This window comes from Camelus ferus, chromosome 15, assembly GCF_009834535.1.
Source record: "Camelus ferus isolate YT-003-E chromosome 15, BCGSAC_Cfer_1.0, whole genome shotgun sequence".
Taxonomy (NCBI): domain Eukaryota; kingdom Metazoa; phylum Chordata; class Mammalia; order Artiodactyla; family Camelidae; genus Camelus; species Camelus ferus.
Window position 1 is genome coordinate 40,169,652 of NC_045710.1, and position 12,657 is coordinate 40,182,308.

Here is a 12,657-nt window from a genome sequence, read left to right on the forward strand (position 1 = left end):
AGACCAGGACATTTTCCCCCCTAAATGTGATAAACTGTTAATATCTCTAACATATAAGAGCTCTAAGAAAAATAGGCAATTCACAACAGGTAAAATGTAAAACCACTAAAATGTAAAAAGACATTGTCAAGGAAAATGTAAGCTAAAAAAGCAAATGGAATACATTTTCCATGCTAGGTTGATATCATTTTAAAAAGTAGTAACCTTGAATGCTGGAAGAATGTCAAGTGTGTCAATCTTTTGGGAAAGTAATCTGGAGGTTGTATATTAAACTAAAATTTAAAAGGATATATTAAAAATACATAAACATTTTGCAATCCTATTATTAGGAATCTATCTCATGGAAATAAACCAATGAAAGGTTTATGTACTAGTCTATTTATGTACAGTGCTGTTTGAAATGGCAAAATATCAAAACCTTGTAATCCATGAATTGGAGAACAGTAGAATAAATTGCAGAAGAGCCAGTCTATGAAATGTTACTCAGCTTTGTTTACAAAAAATATTAGTTCACACCATATCCAATGACCTAGAGTAATATTAAGGTACCAAGATGTGTGTTAGCATGATCCTGTTTTTGTAAAAATAAAACATAAAAACTTAAAGATGTATGAATATATCTACATAAATCTGTATAGGTATGGAAAAAATGGAAAGGAAATAGTGCAGTCAGTTAATGATGGCTACATTAAGGCCTTAAAAATAAAGGAGGTATTAGTGAGATTAACCTTTTCTGTATACATTAAATTAAATGTTTAAATTTTAACTATGACTTAAATAAAAATTTTTTCCTTCCAGTTTTATTGAGATATAATTGACATACAGTACTGTATGTGGTTTTTTTTGGGCAGCCAGGGGGCGGTGATTAGGATTTTTATATATATACACACATATATAAATGGAGGTACTGGGGATTGAACCCAGGCTAAATAGGCAGGGACTCTACCACTCCCCATCTTAACTATTATATTTATGCTCAGAAAAATCCCACAAAGTTCTTTTAATTTGGAGGGAGAAGGAGGTTTCTTCATTTCTATTTGCAGATGAAATTATGAAGAGGAAAGGAAAGTTTATAGTTTGCCAAAAATCAACACTGGAGCAAGTATCAGCATTTAAGTTTGATTTTTATTGGTTCAAGTGGTCTAGTGAAGGGCTACCCATAAGTTATTTTATAAGTTCAAATAAATAACTTGAGTTACACAAAACATTTCAAGGCCCATATCTCAAAAATATAAAGTCACTACTAAACTATAGTTTGATGAAGCCAATGCAAAAGACAGCAGGACTGCTTCTATTAGTGAAATGTCACTGCACATGGTATTATATCACAAGTTTAGCTAACTGAATCTAATTGTGAGCAATATGTGGGTGTGGAAGCACTATGACCCATTCTTCTTGTCCTTTAAATAAAAGTAAACAGAAGATTAGTACTTTTCACAATCATCTCTTTAAAAGCATATACACTGCTAGAAAAACAAATCCACATGGGTAACTTAAGCTTTTCTCTCTATGAAAAATGTTGTTCCATTTAAAACATTTTACAAGAATGTTCATTTAAATTGCTACTTACACAAAGCCAGGAAAGTGTGCTTGGAATTCATCAAGACCAAGACTCTTCTTAGCAAGTCCTTGTTCATAATATAGTTTTTTATGTGATACGTGTGATGTTCCACACAAAATGTGAGTAGCTCTAAAATTAAGGCAAGCAGCTGTGCTGTTTGATAATTGTCTACAAAGAAAGTCATCTCATGAAATAAACACTGCAACACATCTAAACAAACAGAATAAAGTGTACATCCTATATTTTAGAGCAAAAGTAAAATTTTATTTTCTCATTTTTGTATCAAAGAAGCTACAGATCTTCACTTTTTCATTAGGCAGAAGTATTAGCAGTTTTACCTACTAAATAGATACTTTCTAAGGCTCTTACTAAAATATTTAATAATGTAAAAGGAAAAAAGTCTCAATAAAAATATAGGAATATGACAAAACCCTATATTTTTACTGCATTGAGATCTTCTTGGTAATGTGTCCTTAATATGTACCGTCATTAGTAATATTAATGGCTCTGTAAAAGGGTTCACTCCACCTGTAAAGAGGAAATACCTCAAACTTTTTGCCTAAAATAGTGCAAAGCAAATTTCCCAAGAAAAATTAATACGCTTTCTTTAAAGACACTTTAAGGAAAGGATATTTTTGGCTATTTGACTATCAAGTGAAAAATATCACATCAAGATTTTTTAACAAAAACCTTTTTAACATTAAATCAAGATAACCATGAAAGGCCTACTGAAATACAGCAGCTTTGTTTTCCTCAAGAGGCTTTGGTTTATACATTCATGGAATGATTCTAAATTGCTTCTGAATTTCAAAACTGAATGTATGTCAAGGGCTTATACAGGTAATTACCCATACTTACTAGAAATAATTTAGGCAAGAAAATATTAAACTGTGAAGAAATTATGGAATCACTGCCTTACAGAACAGAAAAAATAACTGACAACATCTAGTCCAACTATTTTATGTTTTCATGAGGACTACAGACGTAAACATTTTAATGAACATCACATGATGCTGTCAGGAGTAAATGAGCATTCTTTTTAATAACAGAATGACCATTATGTATACAAAATACAATTCTGGTTTTCCAAAGATCTTTTCTACTTTAAATGTAAGTAAAGAGTTTTACTTGCTCCTGACCAATTTGTGTAACAGCCCAGACCACAGCTAGTTATTTCAACTAGCTACTCACCATTAAAAACAAAGTCCCTTAGATTTTGTTTACAAAAGATTTTCTAACAATGATCTGTAGTGTTAATTTAATTTCTTGCTTTCACTTTCCCAAATTAGGCCATGAAATTACTCATTATACCTTTAATAATCCAATTTCTAAGATTCTTTATTTGAAAGTGGCTTTTCTAAAGCTTTGATCAGCCTGGTAGAAAATATAGGATGCTAGGTATACACAGCATACTTTCCACACTATCAGGTCCATACCCGATATGCACATTTCGAGTAGAAGTGACAGTGTTTATACTCAGATTCATGAACAATACCTAAGCGTGAGACTGTTGTAAAGATTAGTTCCTGACTGGCCTTAGCTTACTAGATTTAAAAAATAAGAACTAAATCCCCAACATTTAGATGTCTTTTTAAAAAAAAGGCCAGAAAACAAGCTCTGAATTTACAGGGGGGAAAAGAACCGACAGAATTTCAACTGGGTTTTCCATCTTTTATATTGGATAAAGTGGAATTTTTTCTGTATAATTTAAAAAAAGTAAATCTATTTTTGGATTTTTGGTTGAAAATATGTCTTCCCTAGCCTTGTATAGGTGCATTATACTCTGCATAGGAAAAAAAGTATACTTTGCATTAGTTCAAAGTAAGAATTTATACTTACCAGGACAAATCGTGCTGTTTTTGTTAGATCCAACTATATTATCTAATAAAAAAATTAAAATCAGTGACTTCAGTAATAATATCTCACATTTCCCTTGAACTTTATAACATACAAGGCACATCTTTGATCATAACCTCATTTTACCTGCATAATAATCATTAAGAATTAGTAGCTTTAGTCAAATATTATACCTCTATTGGCAATCTTTCAGAGAACTGAGTGCAGATGAAGAATTATTAAAAGACAATATAACAAATATTTTGATAAAGAAGTGAGATCACAACAAAGACTGATACATCTTCTTTTACCTTCTCTTGGTCATTTTCCAACAATTAGGATGTCTCTGCATATAGTAATTTCTTAAACTCCAGAATAACACAGATTTTAATAAGTAGTCACTCATGCTTTGAATTTTTTAAAAAATAAGAACATTATTAGTAGTTCCAATTTCTAGGCCCACATCTTAGAGCACAAGAATGTGTATCAGAGTATTGTTTGTAACGGCAAAAAGCTAGAAACAACTTAAAATGTACATTAGAAGCAGTATGGCTAAATTACAGCATACTCATACAAGAATTAAAAATAAATAGTAACTCTAGATATCAATATGGACAGATCTCAAAAAAAGCACTGGGTAAAAAGAAAAATGCAACATAATGTGTACAATTTATATCAAGTTTGAAACCATGACAAATAATACTGCATTATATATATGATAATAATATAAACAAACATAGGGATGATAAACTCCATATTCAGCATTTCTTGAGGAATGGGGGTGGGGTGGAATGAGAATGTGAAAGAAACTCCAACATAATATATATATATATGTAAACTATAGATTATACATATAAAATCTATAATTTATTTTCTTTGTAAAAAAACTGAAAAAAATATGGCAAGATAGTTTTGATAAAGCCAACAGGAAGTATATATATATGTGATGCTATTATTATCTAAATGTTTTTGGATGTTGGAAATGTTTTATTTTAAAATGAAAGTTAAAAATGCAATCATTTTAATTTATATACATAGAACCATTCTGCAAGAAAACATTCTGTGATGTGCTCTTTTTACCCATCCGACTTAGTATTTTTGAGGAACAATCAGTTGACAGATCACAATTCAATTATTTTAACTGCTATACTCCATCATACAAATATGCCACATTTTATTCACTTCCTACAATGAACAATGCAACAGCATTCTTGTACCTGTCATGCATATACATAAGCATTCCCTAGGATACAAACTCAGAAATTGAATTGATAGTATAATTCAGTGTGTGCCCACTCTACAATTTGATTAGTTTAGTAAATATTCCCTTAACTGATTTATCAGATGAATAGACATTTTCTGAGAATATGCCCCCACATGCTTCTCATTTCACCAGCTGAGCTGTATGACCAGAGAGCCAGTCATTTCTTTATACTAGTTATATTTGGTAGCATGACTACATAATTTAAATACTGCAGATTGGTGAAATATCACAGAACTGCAATATTTAAGGCTAAAATGAATGTAGCAGAACTGAACTAAAAAACAAAAACTGATGCCAAATCAGATATACAAAACTATGAATACTTAAGTACTTAACAAAAAGTACTTAAAACCATAGCTGAATTCTAAACTCAGATTGCTTCAAAAATATCTTTAGGTTTTCATTCCACTTTAATAATCTGAAATTGGAAATTGTAATAATCTAAAATCAGAATTACGGGTGTTGTTTATGCAAGAAAGATAATATAAAAATATAATAAAAAACACATACAAAAAAAGAGCCCCGATCTTTACTGAATATCAGTAAATGAGTCAGCATTCAAAGAAAATGTTTTTATAAATAGTTTCTTTTTTCAAAATTATTCCCTGCTTTAATCAACATTTTTGATTCTGATCCTTATGTTGTAAAATTAGAGAGCTTTCATTGTATTGCCAAATTGGTCTCCAAAATGATGGTTCCCCTGGGTTTTCTAATGTAGGCAATATACTGCCTGTGCTTACTCTAATATTAACTCTTACAACTTTGGGAACAACCTCCTTCTTTTGCTAAGTGCTTACATCTTTCTTCCTCAAAGTGTAATACTTCCTGCCACATTTTCTCTATCATTCTCTAGTACAGACACTCTTAAATAAGAGAAATCATGATTTTTTATATTGCAGTTTAAATTTTTCAGTAGTAATTTCCCTGTCATAACAAGCAAGTGAAGAGCCTGTTAGTTATAATACTTATCTTGCTCTTTTAAAACAAAAGTCATAAGCAGGTAAATAAGAGAGCCTACCCTTTCCACATTTGTCTTCTGAAGTATTGGTCAAAAGTGGTGCTGTGAGGACATGCATACAATGGTTGTAGAAGAAATTTAAAAATTCACTTTTTTCAGTTTTCTGAAACACACAGGATTAAAAAAAAAAACTTGATTATCTTTATAATTAATAAAACATTTTCAAGAATTAGCAGTGCAGGTCATACACAAATAACAGATACCTTAAGATTCTGTGAAAGAACCAAAAAAATTTCTCATAGTCATCATAACCATACTTTTGCAGAACTGAAAAATCAAATCTATTTCATATTACATATTAAATAAAAATTAAAGTAAGAAAAAGATGAGACAGTGTTATAAAAAGTTGTCCAGGGAAAATTATTCAAAATTATTTATTTATTTATTTTAATTTCTTTTTTTCTTATTCAAAATAATTTAAAAAAATATTGTGATCTGAAGTTTACTGAAGAATGTATCAATGTGAGAGCAACTTAACTGCTTAAAATGTGAAACCCCAGATTTCATTACATGTCCAAATTTGAAAAAACACCAAGTTAATTTGTCAAGCTACTAGGAACAATATAGACAGATTTTAGACCTTTTACTTATTTTTGTTTATTTTGTTTTTCATTGGAGAATTTATATATTTATTCATTTTTGAGGAGGTACTGGGGATTGAACCCAGTACCTCATACATGCTAAGTGTGCAATCTACCACTGAGCTATACCCTCCCCACCAGATTTATCTTTTAAATTTTAAAAATTTGTTATTTGGAAATTGGAAAACAATGCCTTTTGATTTTTTGGGCACTATTTTTTTATACAACTGGTCCTATCACCTTGTAATGATTTAAAAATAATACACATATTCTCTAAATTTTATGAAGGAGAAATATCCCAGGATTTTGAGACAACCACTATTAATATTTGACTACTTTCTTAAATCTTTTTTAAAATTTCTTTTACTATGCAGTTAAGATTATTTGGTAAACAATTTTTTTTATTGTGATAAAAAAGTCACATAAAATTTACCATCTTAACCATTTTTAAGTTTACAGTTCAGTAGCGTTAATTATATTCACATTGTTGTGTTTTAATTTTTAAGATGTTAACATACAGAGGCCAAGGGCCATAAATAGAAGTGCTAATATTTTACAAAGATATTAGCAGATTACAATCTTGTATTTTGCTGCAAATAACTGCAAGAGGAATATCATTGCTACTTGAATACTAAGTGTACAAATGCTTACTTATTTATTGTTTTTCAAAATTGTACAAAATTTCAAAAATTAAGTATTTATACATAATTTACATATTTATACATAATTTCTCATACATAAAATCTTCTAAAACTGACTAAACCAAAACATTTTTATCTCAGAATAACTTCTTACATTAGTTGTAGCCAGCATGTTCTCTGGATCAATTAGAGTACGAAGAAGTCCCATTAACTGAACAGCACCTCCTAGCTCAGGATCAGTATCACAGATCATTTGTTCAATTACTACATTAATAAGAAGGATATCCTGAAAGGAAATGTGTTTCCATTAGACCTGGTTTGGATATAACACAAACATACCAGCTGAAGCAACAAAATCAGAATCATTTAAGAAGAAAACAAAGAATGGATTATTTAAACTTTTAAACTTTTATTATTTAAACTTTTTGTTCCTTATGTTTTCAAAGTTCTACAAACACCCTAGAGTAAAAACAAACATCTACTCCAAAAGAAAACAAAAAAACAAAAATCAGAGCACAGGACAGCTTACAGTATCATCAATACGGGCAAGTGGAAAACAGAATCATTTATTAACAATTCTTGTTTACTGGAGGTTCTAACAGATTCTTAGTCTAGGTTTCAGCCTCAGGCATGAATTCAGAAGTTGACTAACCGTAAGATCACAGACATCATGTGACCCCAAAACACAGATTATCTCAGCTTTCAAACCAGAAGATCCTTTCTAGCAAAAGTATAAGAAAAAATACTCCAGTACACCACTCTGCACCAGAGGTAAGTGGTACACATTGTGTTACATAATGACCTAATGCCAAATAGATTTACTGCTGCATTAGTAACATGCTCTTGGGTCTTAATATAAAGAAATACAAAGCAGCTTTGCAAATACAAAATTTATTTGCTTTCTGCCTATATTTTAAAAGTAAACATTTTAAGTATTAAAGTAGCATACAAAGTAATGGTTCATGTCAAAGGAAAAAGCTGGGACATCAACTCAGTGGATTTGAGAACACGCTTATTATTGGGGGAAAAAGGAAGTAACTGAAAGAGATTAAATAAGGGAACTGCATGGAATGAAGATAAATTTCTTAAAATTGGGAGACTTTTGTAAAATAATAAAAAGAAAGTTTCAGTATAAAGTACTTTTTGTAATTATTTTGTTTTTCTAGCTCTTCCTAAACTTAACATTCAGTGTTATCCAAAAATACTATTTCCTCATGAAATTATATTAAATGAAATGAAGAAACAACATAAACCATGCCATAGCAACTTAACTGCTTAAAATTAGAACCCTAACCTCTACCACATTTCAAAATTTGAACACCAATGAATAATTCTGTCATGGCATCAGAAACATAATGGTATTTCTTCAAAGAGGTATTACGAAATATAATTCACACAGTTACATTAATATATCTAGACTCAAACCCTATTTCAGTTAGAGGAGAAAGAGTAGATTCTACCTTAATCTGGTGCTGTTCTGTATTCTGGTATATTCAGCAAAGTGTACCACACATAAAATGTTAAGATATTACATAAAGGTGTCAGCCAGTGAACTTTCTTCAGTGACATGGCACTTACTTACTTTAAATTTATGTCAATGTGTACAACTCGAGTTGTACCAATTAATTAGGGTCTCAGATAATTTGCTCAACTAAGTGTACTCATCTTACATAAGTTTATTCATTTAAAAGTATAATTTTTAATAAATGAGAATTTATTGAAAAAACGAGAATTTAGGTTATTTCTAAATGAAAATACAGTGGCAAGAAAGACTTCTTAAGGTATAGTTCATACACTGAAATGATTATTTCAATATATATACTTTTAAAGCTTTTCACCCTTCTCTCAAATGCAGTGTCTCACAAATCCTGCTTTCATAAATACCAATGCCATATTCTGCTGGTCTACAAGCAGAGATAAAAGGAGACTGACCTGTGCTGACCAGCAGTCCCATCAACTGGTGACTTGTGGAAGTGAAAAAAGCTGATATATATATTTCACAGTATAACAGACTGCTAGGGAGAACTACAGCCTTTTCAGTAGGTAAGAACTGCCTTTCTCAAAGACTTCTGTTAAGACTTTCCTGACAAAGGTACATGCTCCACTGAATGCTGTTTAGAACTTTTTAAGGTACCCAAGCTTGAGAAAAGACAGTAAGTAAAAGAAATCTTTGAGTTTAAAAACTATACTTAGATAAGATCTTTATAAAACACAAGAAGCAAGTAACTTGGAAGCCTACTAAATAGCAGAGGAAGATTAACTGTCAAGAAAGTTTTAGAATAAATGACAATCCGTGATTGTTTAATCTCTAAGACCACCACTGGGTGAGAAAACTCACACCAACAGAAAATAGACTACAAAACAAAATAGAGACCTAGAGGAAAGGCATTTCCCTTCACCTATCTCTGAGTAGCCACAGCTGATAACATCCCAAGGGAAGGAACCTAGGCTTTGGAAGAAAACGGGCAAGGGAGATTCTTTAGAGAAAAGAACCAGGAACAGCTGGTTTGTTTAATCAAGAACCTACAGGGACAAGGAGTCTAAGGTACTGATATTCAATAAATGTTTTAACAAACCAATGCAGCACAGCTGTAAATGAATGACTGCTGTACGTGTGTTCTCCCTTTTCCCAAACAGAAGTTGTTTGTGATTAGGAGCCTTATTTGGACCTGAAAAGGGGTGCACAACACCCAGATATTCTAGATGTGGTACTGGATACAGTACCTCTCCCTTGAGGAGAGAGTGGGTGAGGAAAGAAAAGTGTATATGGATGTTAGGTAGTTACAGGGATGGGCTCTGGCTGACACTACTAGATGCTAATCTAGTCTCTATTCTTTGTCCTGCTGGCAGAGCCCAAATTTTGTCGGAGAAGCAACGTATTCAGCTTAAAGATTTTATTTCCCAGCTTCCTTTGCTGCTATGGGTAAGTCACTTCTGGCCAAAGAAATACAACCAGAAATTGCTAAATGGAATCCCCAAGAAAGCATTATTTTATTTAATTTATTTTATTTTATTTTCAATTGCATGTAGCTACTTTCTTACTTTTATTAATGTAATTACTGAAGTTCTGTATTTTAAGGTATACATTTTACTTTGTATCCATGGACTCTCCTTGATACATAAAAGTATCATCAAGTATGTAAAAAATAAACAAGTCAGATCATAAAACACAAACTGGACAGTAAAAATATGATATTCACCTTTCAAAATAAAAAGTTAAAAACAGACACAATTTTAAGAAATAAAATGTGGTATGTTCAATACAAAATACTGAAGTCAACCCATAGAGATTAGCTTACATATTTTTTTAACTTATTATGGTAAATTTCATTCTCCAGAATTATTCTGAAGCAAATTCCATATGTAATTCTATAAATAATTTAATGTAAGACTTCAAAAAATAAGGACTTTAGAAATAAAATAACCCCAAGGCTATTATCATATCTAAAAAATTAACACATGAATATATTCCTAAGTGAGAAGTACCCTGAAAATACCTGCCAAAATAAGTAATTCAATAGTAGTTGTATTACTTATCCAGTCAGATTCTAAAACAAGTTTTAGTGACTGTTTCAAAGGCAATTAGCATAAAAATATGTGAAATCTGTAGCGTACCAAAAAAACAGTGATTGTTGCTAAATCTATCCTTCCAGCTTGGATAGAAATTATAACTACAGCAAAAAATCTTAATACATCTTTGTGTCTCACCATGTATTTTAATACTGTAATCCATGTTTCTCAAACCAAATCTGTTCCATAATACCAGAAAGAAAAGTTTGAATGCTGTGCATTTATTTTAAAAGAGCATCAAAATATCCACTGCCCAATAAATACAGGTAAATTATTTTTTCTTTCCTTTAAAAAGTAACCACCAAAGCAATCTATTAGAATTCAGCATGTGGAATCCTTAATTTTGGAAATTAAAAAAAAAGTAATTTATCCTCTTTTGTGGGCTAACTGAATTCTTTTGATGCAACAACGTTTTTAAATAGTAAAACTGTTAGACCTCAGGAAACTCAGGGAAATGAAAGACCTGAAGACTGTGACTACAAGAAAAAATTGAATTTAAAAAAGAAATTAAAAAGGGCCTTTTCATTGTTAAAAATCAGCAGCTGCTTCTCTACATCTCATGCATCAATCAAATGTAAACAAGGAAATATTTCTAATGAAAATAGAAATAAAAGCTTTAAAAGTTAAGAATTCTAAGTTAGTATCTTATTATTCTCATAGTTTGGGAGATTTTATGATGAATCCCACACATCACTGAGGGTGAAGAAATAGAAGTGTTAATTTCAAAGTTATCTTCTGTAAAGCATGGCACTAAAATAAGAGTATCAACAGTGAGATTATGAACTGATTAATAAACTACGTATTTATTTCTTTAAAGTCAGACTTCATACAATTTGGGTTTTTAAAAAACTTTATACTTAACACAAAATAACTTCTTTTCTACTGCCTAACAATAGCAATAGCTCAAACTGATTCTAAACTAAAACTGTTTTGAAAACACTGAGAATTACTAACAAAGATAGAACGTAAAACTCTAAGCAGACATTAAGAAATTAGACACAAAACATATATACTACTACAGTTTAATTCAACAGTAACTCAAATACACAAAGATCAAATTAACATTAGGAATATAAAACTTTAAGAGACATAACTGTACTCTCTTTTCTACTTAACACTAAAATATAGTTAATAGAAGAAAGAGTACTTTCAATTACAGCTATATGTCCATTTTGTCCTTAAAATAGTAAGGGGTAAGTTTAAATATTTTTGTAGTGGGAAAACAGAACATTGGTCTCATTATTAAATGTTCATTCCCACTAAAAAAGACACATTAGAACAAGTTAAAGCAATGTCTTAGTTATACTAGATAAGTGCCTGGCCTAAGTAAGGGCTATGAATTACATTTCATTAGCACTTGAAACTTTTTTTAAGACCAATATCTGAGAATTTGATTCTGTTATTATCTATTTATCTCAATACTAGTTTGAGTGCATTTTTTTCTTACAATAAACGAATCAATTGTCATATTCTGGGCTTGCCAAAGTCACAATTGATCAGACATCTATTATTATGCTTCATAAAAGATTAAAATTATGGTTCTGTCTTTTCTCTCAATAGTTTGCAAACACTACTTTATAGGTAAGTTACACAGAACCAGAGCATTGTCACTTACATCATCACTCTGCTGGGCTTCTTGCATTACAAATTCTCGGACCATGGATGGACTAAACTCTACTAGGTAAGAAAATATATCCGTAGCAGCTGATCTGACTTGCAAATCATCCATACCCTGACAAAAGGAAAATTTGGTTATTTAGAGAATGTTAACAAAACTTATGCTTGCATCCCCCTTTACTCTCCCAAGTCTATGTCAAACAAATTTTTGGATTTAGACACTGTACTAGAATCGAAATACATAACATCTCCTATCCTTTTCTCCCGTTTCTTTTACAAATATTAAAAACTTTAGGGAGCTCAATGGTTAGTTTCTGCCAGTTTTTACCACCATAAAGACAAATAATCAGATATTTTAAGAATCAGCACAGGATTATAAAGCACTGCTCTACAAATGTTGCAAAAAAAATTGGGGGGTTGGGGAGAGGATTCTTGATTTATATACTTGCAAAAATGTGAATGATATCTCCTAGTTAAGGGTTCAAAACCTTCCAGAATCTGTCTTTAGTCTTGGATTTGCCAGTAAATCCTTAATAACTGATTCTCTCTTTTATGACTCTCCTAACAGA

The 12,657-nt window shown here is 30.9% G+C and overlaps 1 protein-coding gene across 4 annotated transcripts in view; it reads right to left on the reverse strand.

Annotated features, from left to right (window-relative positions):
- Positions 1-12,657, reverse strand: part of PPP4R3B (protein phosphatase 4 regulatory subunit 3B) — a 51,269-nt gene that overhangs the window by 16,174 nt on the left and 22,438 nt on the right. For all 4 annotated transcript variants that reach the window (XM_006174461.3, XM_032497584.1, XM_006174460.3 and 1 more), the window contains exons 7-11: positions 12,087-12,203; positions 7,056-7,187; positions 5,680-5,782; positions 3,401-3,442; positions 1,571-1,729 (exon numbers count right to left, since the gene is read on the reverse strand). In XM_006174461.3, coding sequence (XP_006174523.1) covers positions 1,571-1,729; positions 3,401-3,442; positions 5,680-5,782; positions 7,056-7,187; positions 12,087-12,203 — 553 coding nt within the window. The remainder of the gene's footprint in view (positions 1-1,570; positions 1,730-3,400; positions 3,443-5,679; positions 5,783-7,055; positions 7,188-12,086; positions 12,204-12,657) is intronic.